An 18,181-nucleotide genomic window follows, 5' to 3' on the forward strand; every position below is an offset into this window, starting at 1 on the left:
GTTTCTGACTGGCAAAGCAAAGTCAGCACAATTTGAGAGCAGATTAATACCTTAGTGTATAGAAAAGAAGAAGAGCTTCTGGGCAAACAGATCTGAATGGTAATTTCTCTGCAACTGTGCACAACTTCCATAGTTGTCTCGCATTGCATGTCCACTTCTGTATTGTGTTCCTGGTTATTTACAATGTCTGCATAATTTTCTCCTAAGTCTTTTTGTTCTTCAAAGCTGCTACCTTTCATTAACTGAAGATTCTGGTGAAGTTCCCAGTAGAGGCCCAGTTGGTCTAGAGTGTGAGAGTTTGGAGAAGCAGTGTAGTTCAATACTGTAGTTGGTCCCTGGCAAGCATTTCCATCAGAAAAGTAAAATGTGGGACTGGCTGATGTATCAGTATGCAACTGTTGAATTACATGCTTACAGTTATCATCTGACATGTTTGGAAGTTTGACTAATTACTCAATTTTTTCACTATTTCAAACCAGATGCTGCAAATGTTTTGGTGGTCAGTACTGAGAAATCTGCAAAAGATGATGATCCTGGCATTATTTTTTTCTTCAGGTAAGCTATAAATCATGCTCAAAACATTATGTCATTAACAGTAATGGTGTGAAGGAAATAGTACAGCTTGCTAGATCATTGTCTTATACTACCTCATGAAACTCAAGGAATAACTGTTCAGTCAGAATGATTAAAAGAAAAAAAATCAGAATTATTTAAATGGTTAAACAACATCTTCTCATGGTTTTTCATTGAAGTATGCTTAAAAAGCAACTAGTATGTAATTTCTGTGAAGATAGTTTTAAGGTTTTTTTTATTCACAATGACAAAAGTTGCCACTGTACAATTTGAGTATTCCATTAAAATACATTTAAAAGAGTATGATTACACTCAGTTTTTCCTTGAATTCACAGGGAAGGGGCTGTTGTATTTTGGAATGTGGAAGAGACAAGTGTAAGTAAAGTGAAACTTGGTTAAAACTGCATAAGCAGGTGTTTTGTCAGTCTCACAAAGCTCAGCATGCTAGAGGTTTGTTTGGGAGATTGATCTTTCTATGAAGGAAAAAAAAGGATTGATTCTTCTCTAATGAGTGCAGGTTCTTGCCTGCTACTGCCCTCAAGTGTGTGGGCTGCTGATACATCACTTTTGAAACTCACCTACTTAAGACAAAAATCTGAAACCTTCATCTTGTGAGACTGACAAAAAGAAAATTCTTGCAGCTCTACATCCTGAAAAAGTAGATCAGAAAAATCTATTTGTGAATGATTGTTTGAAAAGCACTAATGTAATAAAAAAAACATTAGAAGAAAAGGATCATTCCATTCTATTGCATTTTAAGTCAAGACTATTAAAGACTTATGTTTGTATAACTTTGAAAGAGAAAAAATAAGTATTAGGAACTCTTTAATACTGTTCTGTGTTTTTACCAGCCAGCAATTTTCCTGAAGGAAGATTTTATTGGTTGGTATAATTACTAAATATGCTGCTGACATATTATATTTTGGTGATCTTTGCTGACCTAGAAGAGTATGCCAGAGGCATGTCTATTTTAATAAATATATTTATAGTTTTTTAATGTTTTAAATGCATTTTTATTACTGTGGTTGAACTGGATTCTAGATAGAAAAAGTATTGACCTTATCTGTAGGCAGAGTGTGTGCAATTTAATGGTGTAAGATGCATAGAAATTCACAGGAGGATTTTCATTGGGGTAAATGAAAACACAGAGCAGTTGTTTACAGATGTGAACAGTTTCTGGATTCAAGTTCACTTTTTGTTTCAGAACTGGAATGTTCCTGATTTCCTGTATGTTTTGGGGGTGTCAGTGTATCAGGTGTCCTACAAAAAGATACCAGCTCTCCCTTCAAACCTTGCCTGTAGCACACTTAGGATGCTATGGCTGTAACTGCACTACTGATTCACAAGTATTACTAAAGAGTGGCTGACTTAACTCCCAATGACCTTTGAGTTGGACACCTCAGCCCACCAGAGTAGTCTGAAAATTCTCATTTTGTTGCATATGCTTAAATACCTTTGAAAATTTGATACCTTGTTTTCCTGGTCAATACTATTATCAGTAGTTGGTCCCTTGCTAGCTTTATTTATAAAAGAGGAGGAAAAATACCTCTTTCTTCTTGTTGAAATCACAGTCAAACGACTTGCTCAAATAGAAGCCGTAGTTTTATGGACATGCTTTAATGAACTGAAATGAAAGGAGAAAAACCCCAAACTGGTCTGTAGAACAGAAACTGAAAGTAATTCAGTAAAACAGAATGTAGAGTATTGCTGGAAATGGACAAAAGTACCCCAGAAAGACTAGTAGGAGAAAAAAACCCTATTTTAAATTAACAAACACTTAACTGTAACAGACTGATCACAAAAAGAAAATTAAAATACAAAATAGCAATTTCAAACACCTGAGTAGGAAGGTTACACAGCAGCTTCCTTACTAAAATAGCAAGGGCAAAAAGAAAAACCAGCTTTGAGGGTTTTTTTAAAAGGAAATTGTGTGACGCAAATGCCCATAATAGCAAGAGTTTGCAGCTAGTGACTCCAGAACATCTCTTGTAATAAATTTTACTGTGTCACAAGTAGTCCCTTCTATAAAATTAGGCTGGACCTAGAAGCAATGCAAGGTTTGCACTGCTGAACTGTCCCTGGATGCTGCTGTTTGGCAGAGGTGACTGGTCTCAGAGCAGACCTTCCTTTTCTGTCACAAGACTTGAATTTTATGGCAAGTCTTAGTCATGCTAATACTGAATTGAGGATTATAAAAGAAGCAGTTTCAGCTGTATGGTTGAGGGTTTTTTTTTCAGTGAAAAATGTTACTGTGTTACCTAGATAGATAGTATCACCAAAATTCTTGAAAGCCGTGAAGAAAGCTAGCAGTGCAAAGAAAATCCTTCTTGCAGGTGATCCAACAGATTTTTTTAGAGTACTTACCCTGGAGAATATGATTTATGAAAAATGTATAAGGTACAGTTTCATGCTAAAAGATTTAACTATGATCTTTATTTTTAAAAGTGAGTACGTTTTAAGTATGACTTTGTAGAAATTGAACTCTTTATTAGGCATCAAAAGTCTATTGTGGTTTTGTGGTTTGTTTTTTTACTGGCTGTTGGGTAGCTAAATGCCTTTTAAAAACTTGTAGGTGAGTGGTTTTTTTAGTTCAGAATTTTTTCTAATTGCAGATGATTTTTTTGAGGGGAGCCTTGTAGCATATAAAAAGGAACAAGGATCCTAAGTCAGGTGTCAGAGGAGAAAGTTTTTGTGAGAGAAAAGGGCTCTTTTCTTCCTGCATCAGGTTTTAGTGTGCTGGAGAATAAAGGAGCAGTGAGATTACTTCTGCAAGTAAAATTGCACATTTAACTATTTACAGGGGTGAATGTGGCAGCTGAAACAATTTTTCCAGATTTTTATAGTGGTAAAGGGTTTCTGTAATATAACTGACCTCTGGTAGCTGAAACGACTACTGATTTCAGCAGCAACTAAAAACAAAACTACTGATTTAGCAGAAAACTAGTAATTTTATCAGAAACAACCACCTAGTGTACTTCTAAAGATTGATTCCCACACTTGGACATCTGCCAAAATCTAGTACAGCTCATTGTTATAATACTGAATACACCCATGTTGTCCTTAGTGCTGCTGTGATTAATCCTTACCCTGTTCCATGTGTGCACATATAAAGTGACATTTCAGTTTTCCCAGATTCCTTGCAGTTGTTCATAGCTACAAATTCTTCTCAAACCACAACTAGTTTCATAAGTAAACTATGTTTATAATAACTTCATTATTTATCACACCTCTTCATTGTTAGGTAAATAACTTCAGCATGAAGGTTGCATTCATCAGCCTGCCCTATGCAAGTTTTTTGCAGAGTACTAATTTACTGCATGGTAACTATTGCTGCAATTGTCTCCTTCTTAGATGAAGAATATCATGCGAGTGCTAGAGCAGCATGAAATTCAGCCATATGAAGTTGCACTGGTCCATTGGGAGAATGAAGAGCTGAATTATAGAATAGGAGAGTAAGTATCTTCAGGCATTCTGTATTTAAAAGCTAACAGACACCTAAACCAAATTCAAGCAAAAGTAATTCAGATAGTAAAAATATACTTGTCCTTACTTTTTTTCCAAATGAGCAAAATAAAAAAAAGAGAACAGTAAATCTTGAGTTGAAAATGTTGCTGTCTTGGTAAACTTGCAGGTAGTGGCCTTTGGGATTCGCTTATACAATAGGTCTTGTAAATAAGAAGCTCCCTGCCCACACAACTCTTCAGCAATGCCAAATAGAAACTATGTATGTCACAGCAAAAAAACTAATGAGCATTATTGAGAGGAGTCTGATTTTAAAGAGGATGCTCTATACAAGCTTTCTCTGTGTATCCTTGAGGTTCATACACAAAGTTGTAATTTCTGAATGTACTTCATTTCCTAGTAAAGTTACAACTTGATTATTGTGTGATGATAAACCTGGCAAGTTAACTTTCCTTGTTAAATAAAGTTTTTTCATCATGAAAAAAAATTATCTCTATAGAAATAGTTCACAATGAAAATGATTATATAAATTACCTGTAATTTTCCAACCAGAAAAGCAGCACCAGAAAGCAGCCCCTAGACAGGATACTGTTAATACTAGGAACTGAACTAATGAGGTTCAGCTTAATTTAGGTAACCTGATAAGGAGACAGGTGTTTGGTTTTTCCTCACCATTTGAAAACTGCATGTACTATTTAGTTGTACAATTTGTGATTCTTGACATGCTCCATTGTGCTTATGCATGTTTCATTGTGAGATTGACATGAAAAATTGAACAAGTCTTTTGTCACCTTTTCTTTGCTCCTTGCCCCCTATGCAATAGAGGTTTCAGGGAAAGTAACATCATAGTGGGGAGGGAGGGAGTAAGGTTGGTAAGAGTGACAGCAGAAAATGACAACAGAAAGATTAACAGAGGAGCTAAAGAGCGGGACAGAGGCCAGCAGCCTGCTTACTCTGAACTATCTGTGTGTATGCAGCAATGCTACAGTTACCATCACAGCTTGCTGCACTTGCATTTACACCTAGAAAATTTGGCCATAATATTTATTTTAGACTGAGGAACTAATTTTCAGTGATTTGTTGTGAACATCATCAGGTTGAACATGAATAAATGCAAGGATAGGGATGATACCCATACAGATATGGCATGGCTTATCTAAATAAGCAACCAGCCTTTCTTGCACTGTCAATTATTCTTTTATGTTCCTATACTAGTGGCTTGGTCAATGAAGGTGCTTCAATCTTGTCTTAACAGAGGTCAGTCAAAGCTCCATAAAGGACAAATCTTGTTAAATTCTGAGTTGGACAGTGATGAAGTTGTTCTGCAGAAATTTGCCTTTTCAAATGCTCTTTGTCTTTCTGGTAAGTTAATGTTGTTAATACTGTGTAGTCTATGCTACAGATTTTGTGAAATGTCATTATAAGTGGGACTTGTATAGTGACAGGCTGGAAAAGACTTGGTATCTGGTTTAGACAAACTGTGTAAAGAGTGATTGTGCTTCAGATTGAGAGGATTTTGTTTTCAATGCTTTTACTGTGTTTTCTGTAAATTGGAATTGCCTTTTTCAATGTAAACTATTTTAAAGCTGAACAAAGCATATTAACAAACGTGCTTCGCAAAAGATACGGATTCTACTGAGCATCCTGTTCCCCACCCTTGAGAACTATCCTAGGGTAACAATGAGCGTAGCGTTCAGTATTAGAAACCACTCAGTAATCTTGGGTAATTCATACTGATATCATTTCCTCTGACAGAAGCAGCTAGATGCCAGCTAAAAAAGTGATACAGAGCAGCTATTCCCAGCTGGGGAGGTGTATCAGTGACACATATGTGGACCAGAGTCACAGATAATGTTTGCAGGCTTATTAGCCATGGTAGCAGACAGTGGGAGGCACTGTGAAGAAGTCAGGCTCACCAGTCATGCTGCTGCTTGGGCAAATAACACCTGTCTGCTGCTTCAGACCTTGAATGATGTAGAAAGTGGGAGTTAAGACCTAGCAGCAGTAAGGTTGTCCTCAAAAAAAGCCTTTAAGGGAAGTCTGGTCTGTCTACCTCTACTGCCTTTAGGGCAAATTCCAGGATTACAGTAATATTTTGGGGAAGTGCACCTTTACAAAGGAGAGAACCAGAATGCACATTTTTGAAGTGCTGCACCATTCGATCAAGGAGTGCAGTGTAACTAAATGGTTCCTGACTGTTGAAGGAAGAGCTGTTGAGGAAAAAGCATATTGTTCTCTATAGTTTTCTTATTCATAAAGCCACTGTATGGAAGAGTAGCACTTCCTAAAAGTGAGCAAGGGATTTATTCCCAGGAGATAATGTTCAGAAAAAATAAAGGATGCAAGTATAGTCCTTCAATAGATTTATGAACAGCAGAAACCAACCTCTGTCAAATAACGGGTGACAGATGAAATGCTTACTGGCTGGTTGTTTTTTCAGGGGCTAAATTTAAAGTCATTTAAGTCAGTGACTTGGATTAGGCCTCTGTATTCAAAAGATGAGTGTGCAAAATACTCAGCATTGGGTTTGCTGGCAGTGTCCTAACCAGATTATACTATTGATTACTACCATAGAAGAGATCATTTTGACAATTAAATCTTCCCTGATTAATTTTTTCTGGTTGAATGGGGTTAACTTTTGATTTGTTACTACTTCATTCTTGTCTGATAATCAGTGGACTAAAGAACAAGCCCCAAGTTATATTATCATCTTGTAGAAATATTTTTCTAGGTTCAGGCTGAGGCATAGCAGAAGTTGTGTGGCCAATGCCAGTGCTGAACTCGGGCTTCATTAGAACAGAAGTCAGTATCTTCAGTAACAGTACACTCACCTAAAAACAGGAGATTGCTCAAGTTTGAATTGAGCTTCAACAGGAACAGGTGGTGTATCTATATAAGCTAACTCTCTGTGGTTGGAGCAGTGCATCAGTACTGCACTAATGGAGAATGAGAGCTGTGCAGGGCACTGGAAGTGCAGTGGAGGCTCTTGAGGTACCACAGCCTGACACCAGCATAGCTCATTATCTCCAGCCTCCTTGGAATGTAGTTTGCAGAGGGCTCACACATCCAGTAGAGCACTTGGACACACAACTTCTGAGCTGAAGCAAAAAATCTCCAGGATCTGAACTGATCACTTGGAGAAGACAGCTGTGCTCATGGTGAAGCTGGTTCTGCATGCAGAGCTGTGTCAGTGCCCAGCCCAAATCTGTCCACTGGTACATGAACAGTGATTGTATAGTACAAACTGTAACTTGCTGCAAATAATGTCTGTAAGCATTGACATGTCCTGAAGCAGCCTGTTGGCAGATTTAATTACTTGAAAGCATTTGTACCTCTCACAATCATCTGCTTTGTCATCTCTGTGTTGCAGTAAAGCTGGCTATTTGGGAATCATTACTGGATAATTTTGTGGAATCTATTCAGTCAATTCCTGAGGTGAGTTATTTGTAACTCTCATCCTTTCCTCCTATACTTGTAAAAGATCAGTCCAGATTTAGCTGAGGAGAGGGAAGAAGCATTTGATGGTAAATCCATCAGTGTAGAGAAGCTCAGAACACCTGCAAAGTGGTTGGTCAAGAAATCACCAGCCTTTAAAGGGCTGGGGAGTGAGGTTCTGCATAGTAGTAGCATTTCCCATGTTATGCCACTGTCACTTGCTAGTGGTGAAATGTACATGTAACAGGACAAGCAGCATTTAAAAACCTGGCCAAACACAGTGTGTGCTAACTTGGACTGAAAATAATGTGCTTTGACTTGAATATAATGAAGAGTTTGAGTGAATTACTTAGAAGTTTTTCATGGGACTTAATTACAGTAAAAGCCCATATGATGTTGTGTATAAAAATGACATTTGTAGGTTTCAAAAGAGAAAACATTGGGTTTATTACTTTTATATGAAGGAAATAAATGGTAATACATTGATGGTTGTAAGGAGAAAGTCTGTAAAAAGGCTAAGGAGTGACAAGGTAAAAGAACACAGTCATGACTTTAAAATAAAAACAGCAGGAAGAAAAAACAAATGATCTCTTGTTCAGGAAATCATTTATAGAAAATGCCCCAGTATTTCTGTAGCTACTGATGACGTAGTCGGTGATTTATTGAGAAGCCTGGATGAACCAGTTGCACGGTGATATTCTTAGAAAGCTAGAGAAGCAAGGCACTAAGCAAAAAACCTTAAAATGTTAGTAAGTACAGTATGCATTTAGATTCTAAGATACTTCAGGCTGTAGAACTCCGGACTTTTTAACTCCTAGTATGTGTTACTTGATCAAGCAGTGAAGACTTCCTGCTTTTCAGATTCTAAAGTCACGAAGGAAGATAAAACTCTCTCATGCAGATGTGATGCAGAAAATTGGAGAACTCTTTGCACTAAGGTAACTTTTTTGGTTACACTCAAGACATTGTATTAGAGAGAATGTAAAAATTAGATTGTGCATGATACAAAGAGCAGAATACACACTAAATAGAGCAGAGTGAGATAGGGTGGGAGAATTCCCTCTTTTGAGTGAAGACTGTGTGCTATTTACATTAGTAAGGGGAACCACTGGCTCACCACTCACACTGGCATTTCAACTGCAGGCATTAAGAGGCAGTATATCATAAATGACCAAATACCACACCCTTTTCCCTTCCTGAGTCCAGCAACAGGTCTCTTAACTAGTAATTATGGTAGATACTAAAGCATGTAAAGGATACCAGGAGAAAGGTGGGTAGGTAAAACTGCTAACTACGACCTAGAGTTGGTAAAAATGTTTTGTGATTTCTGTTCTTCCCTTGACTTACTCAGAAACCACTGCTAAGTTACTGGATGTAATGTTTTTTCCTGCCTCAAGTGAAATTTGGCCTTTGACAATACAACTATTACACATTAAAAAAAAAAAAAAAAGGAAAAAATTCTACCACAATGTCCAATGTAAAATTAAAAGAGCAATTTCTATTTCAAACACTGAGGTTTATATCCCTACTTGAAGGACTGATCAGTAATCAGCAATGACGTTCCAAGTATCCAAAGGTTTATGACAGCAATATGAGGAAGGCACAAGATGTTAGGTTTTTGCCTTTATGATGCTTACACCATAGCCTGATTCTGAGGGGTGTCCTGTCCTCACACATCCAGCATGCAGTACCAGTCACATTTAGGAGTTCTGTATTGTTATTTTGTGTACTGCTACAGTGAGCTGCTGGCATGGTCAGGGACCTTTCTACAGGTATTAAAAATTAAGGAAGGTGACAGGTTGAGGAGGCAGTATTGGCGTAAGGCAAAAGTCACTTATGTTCAAAACAGTTCCACAGTAGAGTACTCCCAGAAAAGTTTCAGGAGATATGACCAATTTTAAATAATCACTCCAATTGTATTTATACTATGAAAGGAGATTCTTTTCATATTCTATGTAGAATTACAGGAAAATTTTCTTACTTCATTTAACTGCATGTAAATATTTGCTCATATTCACCAAGAGGAAGCCTGAACTACAGTAGTACCCATTCTTTTTAGACACCGTATAAATCTGAGCTCAGACCTGCTAATAACACCGGACTTCTACTGGGATAGAGAAAAACTGGAAGAGCTTTATGACAAGACTTGCCAGTTTCTCAACATTAATCGCAGAGTTAAGGTGAGTGTTTTATTGTGAGAACCTTCCACACTCACATCAATTGTCTTTAGCTCAGCAGGGTCACAAATTGCTCCATGAATGTGCTTTAATTGCAGAAAGGAAATAAATAATACGATTTTATACACTCTCCCTATTCTCTAAGTGTTCTTAGCCCACTCACACCTTTACCTGGTTTAGGTTAACCTGCCTCACATGAATGAATAGTTTATTTCCTGAGCCACCAAATTAGGCTTTAAATAGTTAGAAGAACTGAGAAGTGGATTCTTCTTACTGACATGTCATGTCAGTTCTTGAAGGGTGATAGAAAGTTTTCTGCTGAACCAGAGTAAGTAGCACCAAAACTACCTTGCCTGGTGGTACAGCAATCATAAATATTTAATTTTGAGGCATTCCAGAAAGCTGTATCTACTTTTGCTTGTGACAGTTTTCGTGAGTAGGTATCACCCAGAAACACTTCAATACCTGTAGATGCATATCTAAATTCATATTCTTTTGGGGAACCTATTGAAATAACAGGTCCATTTATACTGAAGCTTGTTGCTTCTGCATTTTGTCTTAGAGAATTTTCTGTTCTTAATTTTCTGTTCTATTTTGCATAGGTGTTAACCCCTTTCAAGTTCTGTAGAGTGTGTTTCCCTGTTCAGTGATCTGATTCTGTTTCTTGAGTCCAGATTTGTGATGTTTGTAATTGCTTGCAGGTAATGAATGAAAAGCTCCAGCACTGCATGGAGCTGACAGACCTAATGCGAAATCACCTGAATGAAAAGCACGCGCTGCGTCTTGAGTGGATGATAGTAATACTAATCACCATAGAGGTTGGTGGGGCTTTTTTTCCAGTATTAAGAACACAGTAACAAACATTTTCTGCACTTCATAATTTGAGAATTAAGATTACTGCATTAATGTGATGTACATGGGGAATTAGTATTTGTTCTTTGCAACTTTCAAATGGTAGCTACAGTTACTTTTCAGATTACCTGATTTATAGTATAGACTGGTTTAATGGTTTTTAAATAAAATAAAAATTCTTATCAGTGTGTTTGCTGTTCCACAGGTTCTGTTTGAACTTGCAAGGGTAATTTTCTGATGACAGAACTCAGGAAGAAGAAAACAGACAAAACAATAGAGAACACAAGACCTGGAAAATTCCGATCATACACTTCCGGAGAATCATGAAATTGTGTATCTTTATAGATCTTTAAATATTCTACTCAAATAAAAAAAATTTAAAATCAGTCTGTGAACATTATTCCCAACCACTGTACTAATAATGTTAGAGAGGGCCTAACTTATGGATGAATCTCATCCATGCTGACTGTTTTTGGTGAAGGACTCTACTTCGTTCTCCCGTAACAGTTAAAATTATGCTGAATACTTTGCTACTTTGTGTATTTCTGATTATGTTTTCCCTCATGTTTACCAGCTCACTCTTGGAGAGCTGCGACACTGTCCCAAGCTTGGAGATGGCATTTACTATTTGTTCTCCTGGCATGATTTTAATTTATTTGGCAGATATCTTTAATACTACATTCCATCCCACCAGAAAGTGGTGTTTATATACCTGTATGGGAATACATTTATTGAGATGCAGTACTATTTACATAATTTTTTTACATTTAGTATTCACATAGAAGGGGAATTAGTTGATCTCAGAGGTCACAGGGACCTGTAGCAAAATAGTAAACTAAAGAAATATTTACAGAATTTCTCTGTCCACCTTACCATGCTATCTGATTTTTATCAGTATAAGTTGCAAGGAGTGACTTAGCATTAGGGTAAGATGTCTTAAATATCCTCTAAGGTAAAAGTTTCTTCTTTTTTATTTTTAATCTGTTCCTAATCTACAGTGTGTTACTTACTCAAGAGGATGCACAGATTTTTTTTTCCCTAGCAACTTATTTTGCTAAATATATATTCAGAAACTGGTACACAACTGTTTTATCACCTGTTTCACTTTAGTTCACTGTATTCAATAAGGAATAGAACCTAAAGATTCTGTTAAAAGCTCTTCTCCTGGAGCATCATTAACAAGCCATGATGCCTAAATTCTGGCTGAAAATGCAACTACAGTTGCAGTAGCAACTGTTCTCTCTTCACCTGAGAGTATTATTTCTGAGTGCAGTACTGGACTCCTGCTGAATACATCAAACAGACATAATGGAGAAAATAAAGTCAGGCATAGCTAGCAGAAACATCTGACTGCAAACCCATCCTTTTGCCACAAATTACAATGCACTGCCATGGGTGCCTCTGCTGCTCCTAAGAGTAGGCTTTCTCCATTGGAATCAGAACAGATTGTAACCAGAGGTCTTGGTTCTGGAATAGCCCTTGCTCAGGGAAGTGAACTGGTCAGAACAGCTCAGTGAGAAAGACTTGTCACTGCAGAACTGTTCTGCATCAGTAGCCTGACTTGCACAGCATTGTTAAATAACAGAATATTACATCATTTATGCAGCACGAAAACTTACCAAGCACCACTTAATTCCAGTAGCAGAAAATTAGTTTACAATTTAATTATCATTTTTCCAGCAAATATTTTTCAGGCTTCTCCCTTCCCCCACTCTGAGGCAATACTTATGCTCAAGGACATTAGTTCCCATTCATCTCACATTTAATGTTTCAGTATTTCAGCTAAATTGCTAAAATATAAATATGCAGACCAACTGCATCACTAAGAAAAGTGGTTTTAACAAAGTCACTGGAGGACTCCTAAATGCTCTCTAAAAGCATCAAGTGCCCAGTCTTGATTATCTGAAGTATTCTGTCTCAGGACTGTAAGAGTTACCAACACCTCAAAACAAAAGAAGAGCAGTTACTTTTGAAATTGTAAATCAGTTTATCTTGGCACAAATCACAGGCATAAAGTCATACTGCGTTCCTTGTCAAGCCCCCAACCCTGCTTACTCCATTGAGCGGCTAGTCACAGTTTAAAAAAAAACAAACCAAAAGCTTCAGTTAAGCCATAACAGACCTTTAAAACTTTGGTTTTTTCATGGTGTATACACTGACAGCTGCATCCAAGCCTGAGGGGTTTTTGTTGTAGCAGCTAACTCTATAGAGAATCCTCTTGCTATATTACACATAGAGAACCAAGCTGGGAATTGAGTGCACCAAGAAGGTAACTTGAGCTTTCACAGCACAATATACCAGGGAATAGAGCCCTCTGTGGCCACACAGCACGTGGGAAACTCTCCCTGCCTGCAGTCCCTGTTTCTTCAAGCCAGAGATCCCTTGGGGAGCCTGTGCACATGTACACATGGCCTGACCAGGAAAAAGTTTTATGGCAGGGGCAGGATGAGACCCAAGCTCCAGAAGCAACACTAAATTGCCTTATTTGTGAGAACACACCCATCTTTTGCCTGCCTCACCCACCACATGCTCTCCTGGTGTAGCTGAAAACAACCTTCATCACTACAGTTAGCACATTTTGAGTCTTTACCAAAATGGGTTTACTCTAACCAGTAAGGGTCACACAAGGAAAAAAAAAGGAAGATGCAATAGCAATAAATACAGAATATGCAAGGAAGACCACAGGAATCCTAAAATGTCCAGAACTCAGAAATTTTAGCCTTTTTAACAAAATTAAGACTGAACGGTAAAAATCTCTTCATATGGAGCCTTGTTAGATCATTTGTTACAAGGATCCCAATTGTGCAAACTGCTTTTATGTGTGGTTTTTCTGTCAGGTAAGGTAAAGGATAACTTACACATGATTTTCTTTGGCAGATCTGCTGGGAAGTTGTCACAAGAGTAGCTATTTGCAAAGCAGCAAGGAATGCTGAGAGCTGTGACTCAATTCCAGACCTGTTTTTCTGGGGTGACAGCACTCATGAGTAGAGTCAATCCCTGCTCTCTGCTGCACTGTTCACATCAGCTCTGCTTTTTGGATGGATACACACACATCCCTGGAGCTCTGTCACTGAGACCCGCTTCCTCTGGAATACCTTACCTGTGTGGATATTAAAAATGCACTTGGGAACCAATGCAGTTTGAATCCTTTTTTTTCTAAGGAAAACAACAAGCAAGTACATACATTGCTGTAACTTTATAGTCAAATTTCACTAAAAATGTCACTCCAGCCAAGAGGACATTGTCACATTTGAACTTCACCTGTTAAAAGTGGGCATGGTTAATTTCGGACTAAGCCAAAGGCACTAAATGGATGGCTAATGCAAGAACTCTGTTAGTTGGGTTACACTAAAAATTCCTGACAGAGATGAGTCTCCTAACAAGAAAAACTATACATACAGTTGAACCATTTCCTTAAATGACATACATTGTACTGACAAAAGGATGGTTATAGTTATTTCCCCTGGTCTATACTGCAGCTACTCAACTAGTTTTGTTCTCTAGGTGTAGAAACAATTCTGGTATCTATTTGTCCGATACCAGAAAACCAGCTTAGCCTACAGAACAACAAAGATCCATTTCTTCATCTTTTTACCTCATACAACCCACACAAAAAGTGGCTCACACACCATGGATCTCCTTCACCTCTCAGACCACCAGCCCTACTGGCAACGAAACTGAAAGCTCAGATCTCCTTGGGGATCACTATCACCCATCACAAACATACCCCACCAGCAAGGCAAGGAGAAGGACAGAAGCCAAGGCAAGAAAAAACAGAGCCATTCCACTATTGCTGCTGGGCCCTTACATCAGTTTTCCCAGGGGTCACTTTAACATTCCTACAATGCTGTTTGAAAGACAGGTGAGACTTGGACAACTGTGTGCACAGTTCTAACAAGGGGAGGACAGAGTGCTGGATGAAAAGCTTGGAGACTCTCAGAGGTACAATGTTCTAGCAAGAAGCTACTGCAGCTGTCACATTTGCCACCAAGCCTTCTTGCCAGCATAAATCAAAAGTGCAAGTGTTAGAAATGGCAGCTGTGCTAATAAAACATTTATAGCATTGACATAAACTTATGTTTTACTACAGTTGTACCTATGAGAAATAGGGTCTCACACCTTTGGGGAACAGTTCCCACATTACCTAGGACATGTAACTCCCAGATCCCCATGGTTTCCACTCCTCTAGGAGTGCATCAGCAGTGTTACAGGGAGCAGTGAGCAAAGAGCTCTCCAGAACAGTGAATATGGTCTCTTACTTTTCAAAAATTATGAGAAATTTGAAAACTCACAAAATCTTAGCACTTTGAGCCTAATTAACATCACTAGAGCTGTTGAGGTTTTGACTATAGCAATAAAAAAATCTGCTATTCCACTCCAGATTTCAACTGAACTCATCCAAGAAGACATACTTACAGGACTTGAGACTGGATCAAGTTCCTCCCACTGCTCAAGTGACTTTTTACTCAGATTAGCAGACACTTCCGTCATCCTATTAACACTTACATCATCAGCAGTATGCTCATTTACAATGTAAAATACAATCTTATCAGACAAAATGCTGCCTCTAATCCAAGTACACACAGACCAAAGTAAACCCCAAAAGCTAGGGACTGATCCTGTCATCAACATCATCACACCTAACTAAGAAAGTGCTACACACATCTGAGCACAATCTCAAACAGCCTGAACAGTCCTTTCAGAAAGTCATAAAAGTGGGAAAGAAATCCTAATCAAGTACCTCTAGAAACTCAGGAGAGAAAACCAAGCACGTCAAAACTAAAAGCATAGTAATGCCATTTAATGAGACATGGATAAATTTTTATTACAATTTCAGGTGCATGGATTGTAACCTAAAAAATAAACAAACCCAAAACTCTGTAGAAGAGATAGAAGTAATATTCTAGATTCACACGGTAAGTTGGGTGTCCCAAATGCATCAGGTGAATGCTTATCACTCCCTGCGACACAGGTGACGTCTCAGGTGTCAGTCAGTACTGAAGGTCTGAAGTTTGGCAACATTACACTCAACACAGCCCTCTTTCTACAGATTCCAACAAGATTAGAAACTCCATTATTGCTGGATTCAAGTATTGCAGTCCAAAAAAAGGTGATTTGAAGCTGAATTATGAGCTGTTAATAATACAAATAAACCATAGTTAAGTTAATTTTTCTCCAGTTTCAGAGACAGCACAGAGGAGAATCCCACATGAATGCCAACACACAAGTAAGCAAGTGCAGCATAAAAGAGAAAAAGAGGCCAAAAAGCCTGCCAGATATCTGACAGAGACACACTGGTTTTCCTAAGTAGACCACTCAATTAAATTAAAAATTATATCACTTTTTCAATATCTTCCAGGAGAATGAGACAGATCATCAAACACTAAGCGACTTCAGCTCAAAAGCCCATGTACTCTCTTTACTTTGTATTTAGTTTGCAAAACTGAAGTGCAAGGGCAACCATTGAGGGGAAAAAATTGCCAAATAGACTGGTTAAACACACTCTATAAACTTTCTGCCACATGCCCACATAACAGAACTCAGAGAATTGTGCTGAACTACAATGGACATGTTTTTAAAATCTCAGCTATTCAAGATGGGTCTTAAAGGTTAAGTTCTGTTCAGCTGCTTTATTTTAAGTATTGGAACAGCAGCAGACAGTCAGCTTTCAGCTTCATTGAAATAAAAAGTTGCTGGGTTTTGGGGTTGGTTTGTTGGGTTTTTTTAAGACTTCACTAGTCTTAAAAACCTGCACTTTTCCAATACAGTTTAAATTAATATTCATGAACTATTTGATGCAAAGACTCAAGCTGTGACTATCAAGACATCCATTAATTTCAGTGGGAGACGGCTTAGTCAAACTCACATAAAACTGGTCTAATTCTTTATCAATTTAGATCCTGTAAAAGGATCTAAATAGCCTGCGATGTCTGCAATCATCTGTGCAAGATACAAGATTCCTCCTCCCCAACAGCATACCTGCTGTCAAGACGCGAAGTTCAAAGTTTGGGCCTTTTTTTCCATAGTGTATCTTATTTACCATGGAAACAACATCCTGGGTACAGCTAGGCCCCTTAAATAAGTACCTTAAAAAAGGTAATAATCATCTGTACCTAATTCAGACAGTTGGCATTGGAGCATATGCTGTTCCCCATGAACAACAAAAAGCACACTGGAGCACACAGCGGGAGCAGGGCTCCAGGGCAGGGGGTGCGAAGGAACCCCCTTTAACTATTTCTGCCCAAACAACTTCCCATAAGGTCTTCAATGACGACAACATTTCTCTCTGAAAATGCCATTGCTCCGCTTAGCAGATGTATTTGGGCTGTCCCTGGACTGATTCCCTGCCTGGAGAAATCACATCCAATCCAAGGAAGACAGCATCCCTGCTCCATGCTAACAGCTCTGACTTAATAACTTCTGCAAGACTGGCAATTTTTTCCATGTATCATGGACATACATGTGTTTCCAGGTACATACCAACATGTCTGTTGGTGCATTTCTTCATGCAGTTTTATAAGCATCCACGGGATTATTCTACAGCAGAGGCCTTATTACAGTCACCTTCCCTCCACACTCCACCACAACCAGATCTGCCACTGTGGGAAGTTGCAGATGTGATTTTCACATATGGCAGCTGTATCATCCCTTAAAAAGCCAAGTTAAGATTACCCACTTCAAATAACCTGCGTCCAGCCAAACAGACCGCAAGCAGACCCAACCTTTCCACTTTTGTACTCTGAATCACCCCTTTTGACAACTGAACTTCTAACCTCCCATCTGACAGCTCAGCCACGGCGTGCCCAGGGCAGTTTCACAGAGACCGGTCCCACGCCGCCCCTTCCCGGCGCACCGGACCGAGACTTGCTATAAATGACACCTGGAGAGCAGCCAGGGTGACGCGGAGGAGGGCACCGGCTCTCAGAGTTGGCCCGGAACACCGCGTCCCGCCGCTGCCGGCCCGTCCCCGTCTCCCACATCCCCGGCGACTCCGCGGGGAGCGCAGGGACGCACCTGCGCCCGCCACTCCTCCCCGGCAGCGAGCGCCAGGGCAGCACCCGCCGGCACCCATCCATCCATCCATCCATCCCTCCCTCCTCCATCCCACACCCGCCGCCAAGCACCGCCCGGCGGGAGCCGCTCGGTGCCCCCCGGCGGCGGCACCGAGCAGCCTCTGCCGCCACGGCGAGGCCGGACGGGCGCCGGGAAGGCGGCAGCGGGCGCGGCACCGCACGGCACACTACCACCCCATCCCACCCCATCCCATCGCATCGCATCCCGGCCCCGCACGCCGCCACGATCCCCGTTATCCCGCAGCGCTGGATGCGGAGGGGGGTGCAGGGGGGCCACACCGGCCTCCGCCGCCCGGGAGTTTTAAAGGGACAGCGCGCCTCGCTAGGACGGGAGCAGCGGCTTCGCTCCGAGGGCGCCCGCAGGGCGGGAGGGCCGCTCCCGTTCCCGGTGGTGGGGCGGGCGCGGAAGGAGGGGCGGGGGCTGGGTGTCTCCCGCTGCCGCCACAGCGCTCGCCGCCTCCCCTCCCCCACGGCGGGGGCTCCTCGCCGCAGCCTCTGTGCTCCGCTCCCGGTCATGTGACCCGAACGTAACCGGACAGGAAAAGCCGCCGCCGCCGCCGCCGCGCTGACTCCGTTGTTGCTGCTGCCGGGCGCGGAGACGGCGGCGGC

The 18,181-nt window shown here is 40.1% G+C and overlaps 1 protein-coding gene and 1 long non-coding RNA gene across 6 annotated transcripts in view; one reads left to right on the forward strand and one right to left on the reverse strand.

The window, feature by feature from the left end:
- RMND1 (required for meiotic nuclear division 1 homolog) overlaps positions 1-10,885 on the forward strand; it is a 20,542-nt gene extending 9,657 nt beyond the window's left edge. For 3 of the 5 annotated variants that reach the window (XM_015621103.1, XM_015621099.2, XM_015621100.1), the window contains exons 4-11: positions 480-555; positions 909-948; positions 3,925-4,025; positions 5,291-5,397; positions 7,406-7,470; positions 8,332-8,408; positions 9,530-9,650; positions 10,349-10,684. In XM_015621103.1, the coding sequence (XP_015476589.1) occupies positions 480-555; positions 909-948; positions 3,925-4,025; positions 5,291-5,397; positions 7,406-7,470; positions 8,332-8,408; positions 9,530-9,650; positions 10,349-10,504 (743 nt within the window). In that variant the 3' untranslated portion in view covers positions 10,505-10,684. Of the gene's footprint in view, positions 1-479; positions 556-908; positions 949-3,924; positions 4,026-5,290; positions 5,398-7,405; positions 7,471-8,331; positions 8,409-9,529; positions 9,651-10,348; positions 10,685-10,704 lie in introns of those variants that run through there. The other 2 variants (XM_015621101.2, XM_033512761.1) reach the window with 2 other exon arrangements.
- Positions 2,692-3,044, reverse strand: LOC107201602. Its single transcript, XR_001520277.2, has 2 exons — positions 2,938-3,044; positions 2,692-2,831 (listed from the first exon to the last, which is right to left on the reverse strand). It is a non-coding gene; the product is annotated as an uncharacterized LOC107201602 (long non-coding RNA).
- Positions 10,886-18,181: the final 7,296 nt, after the last annotated feature.

This window comes from Parus major, chromosome 3 (assembly GCF_001522545.3).
Source record: "Parus major isolate Abel chromosome 3, Parus_major1.1, whole genome shotgun sequence".
NCBI classification, from domain to species: Eukaryota; Metazoa; Chordata; class Aves; order Passeriformes; family Paridae; genus Parus; species Parus major.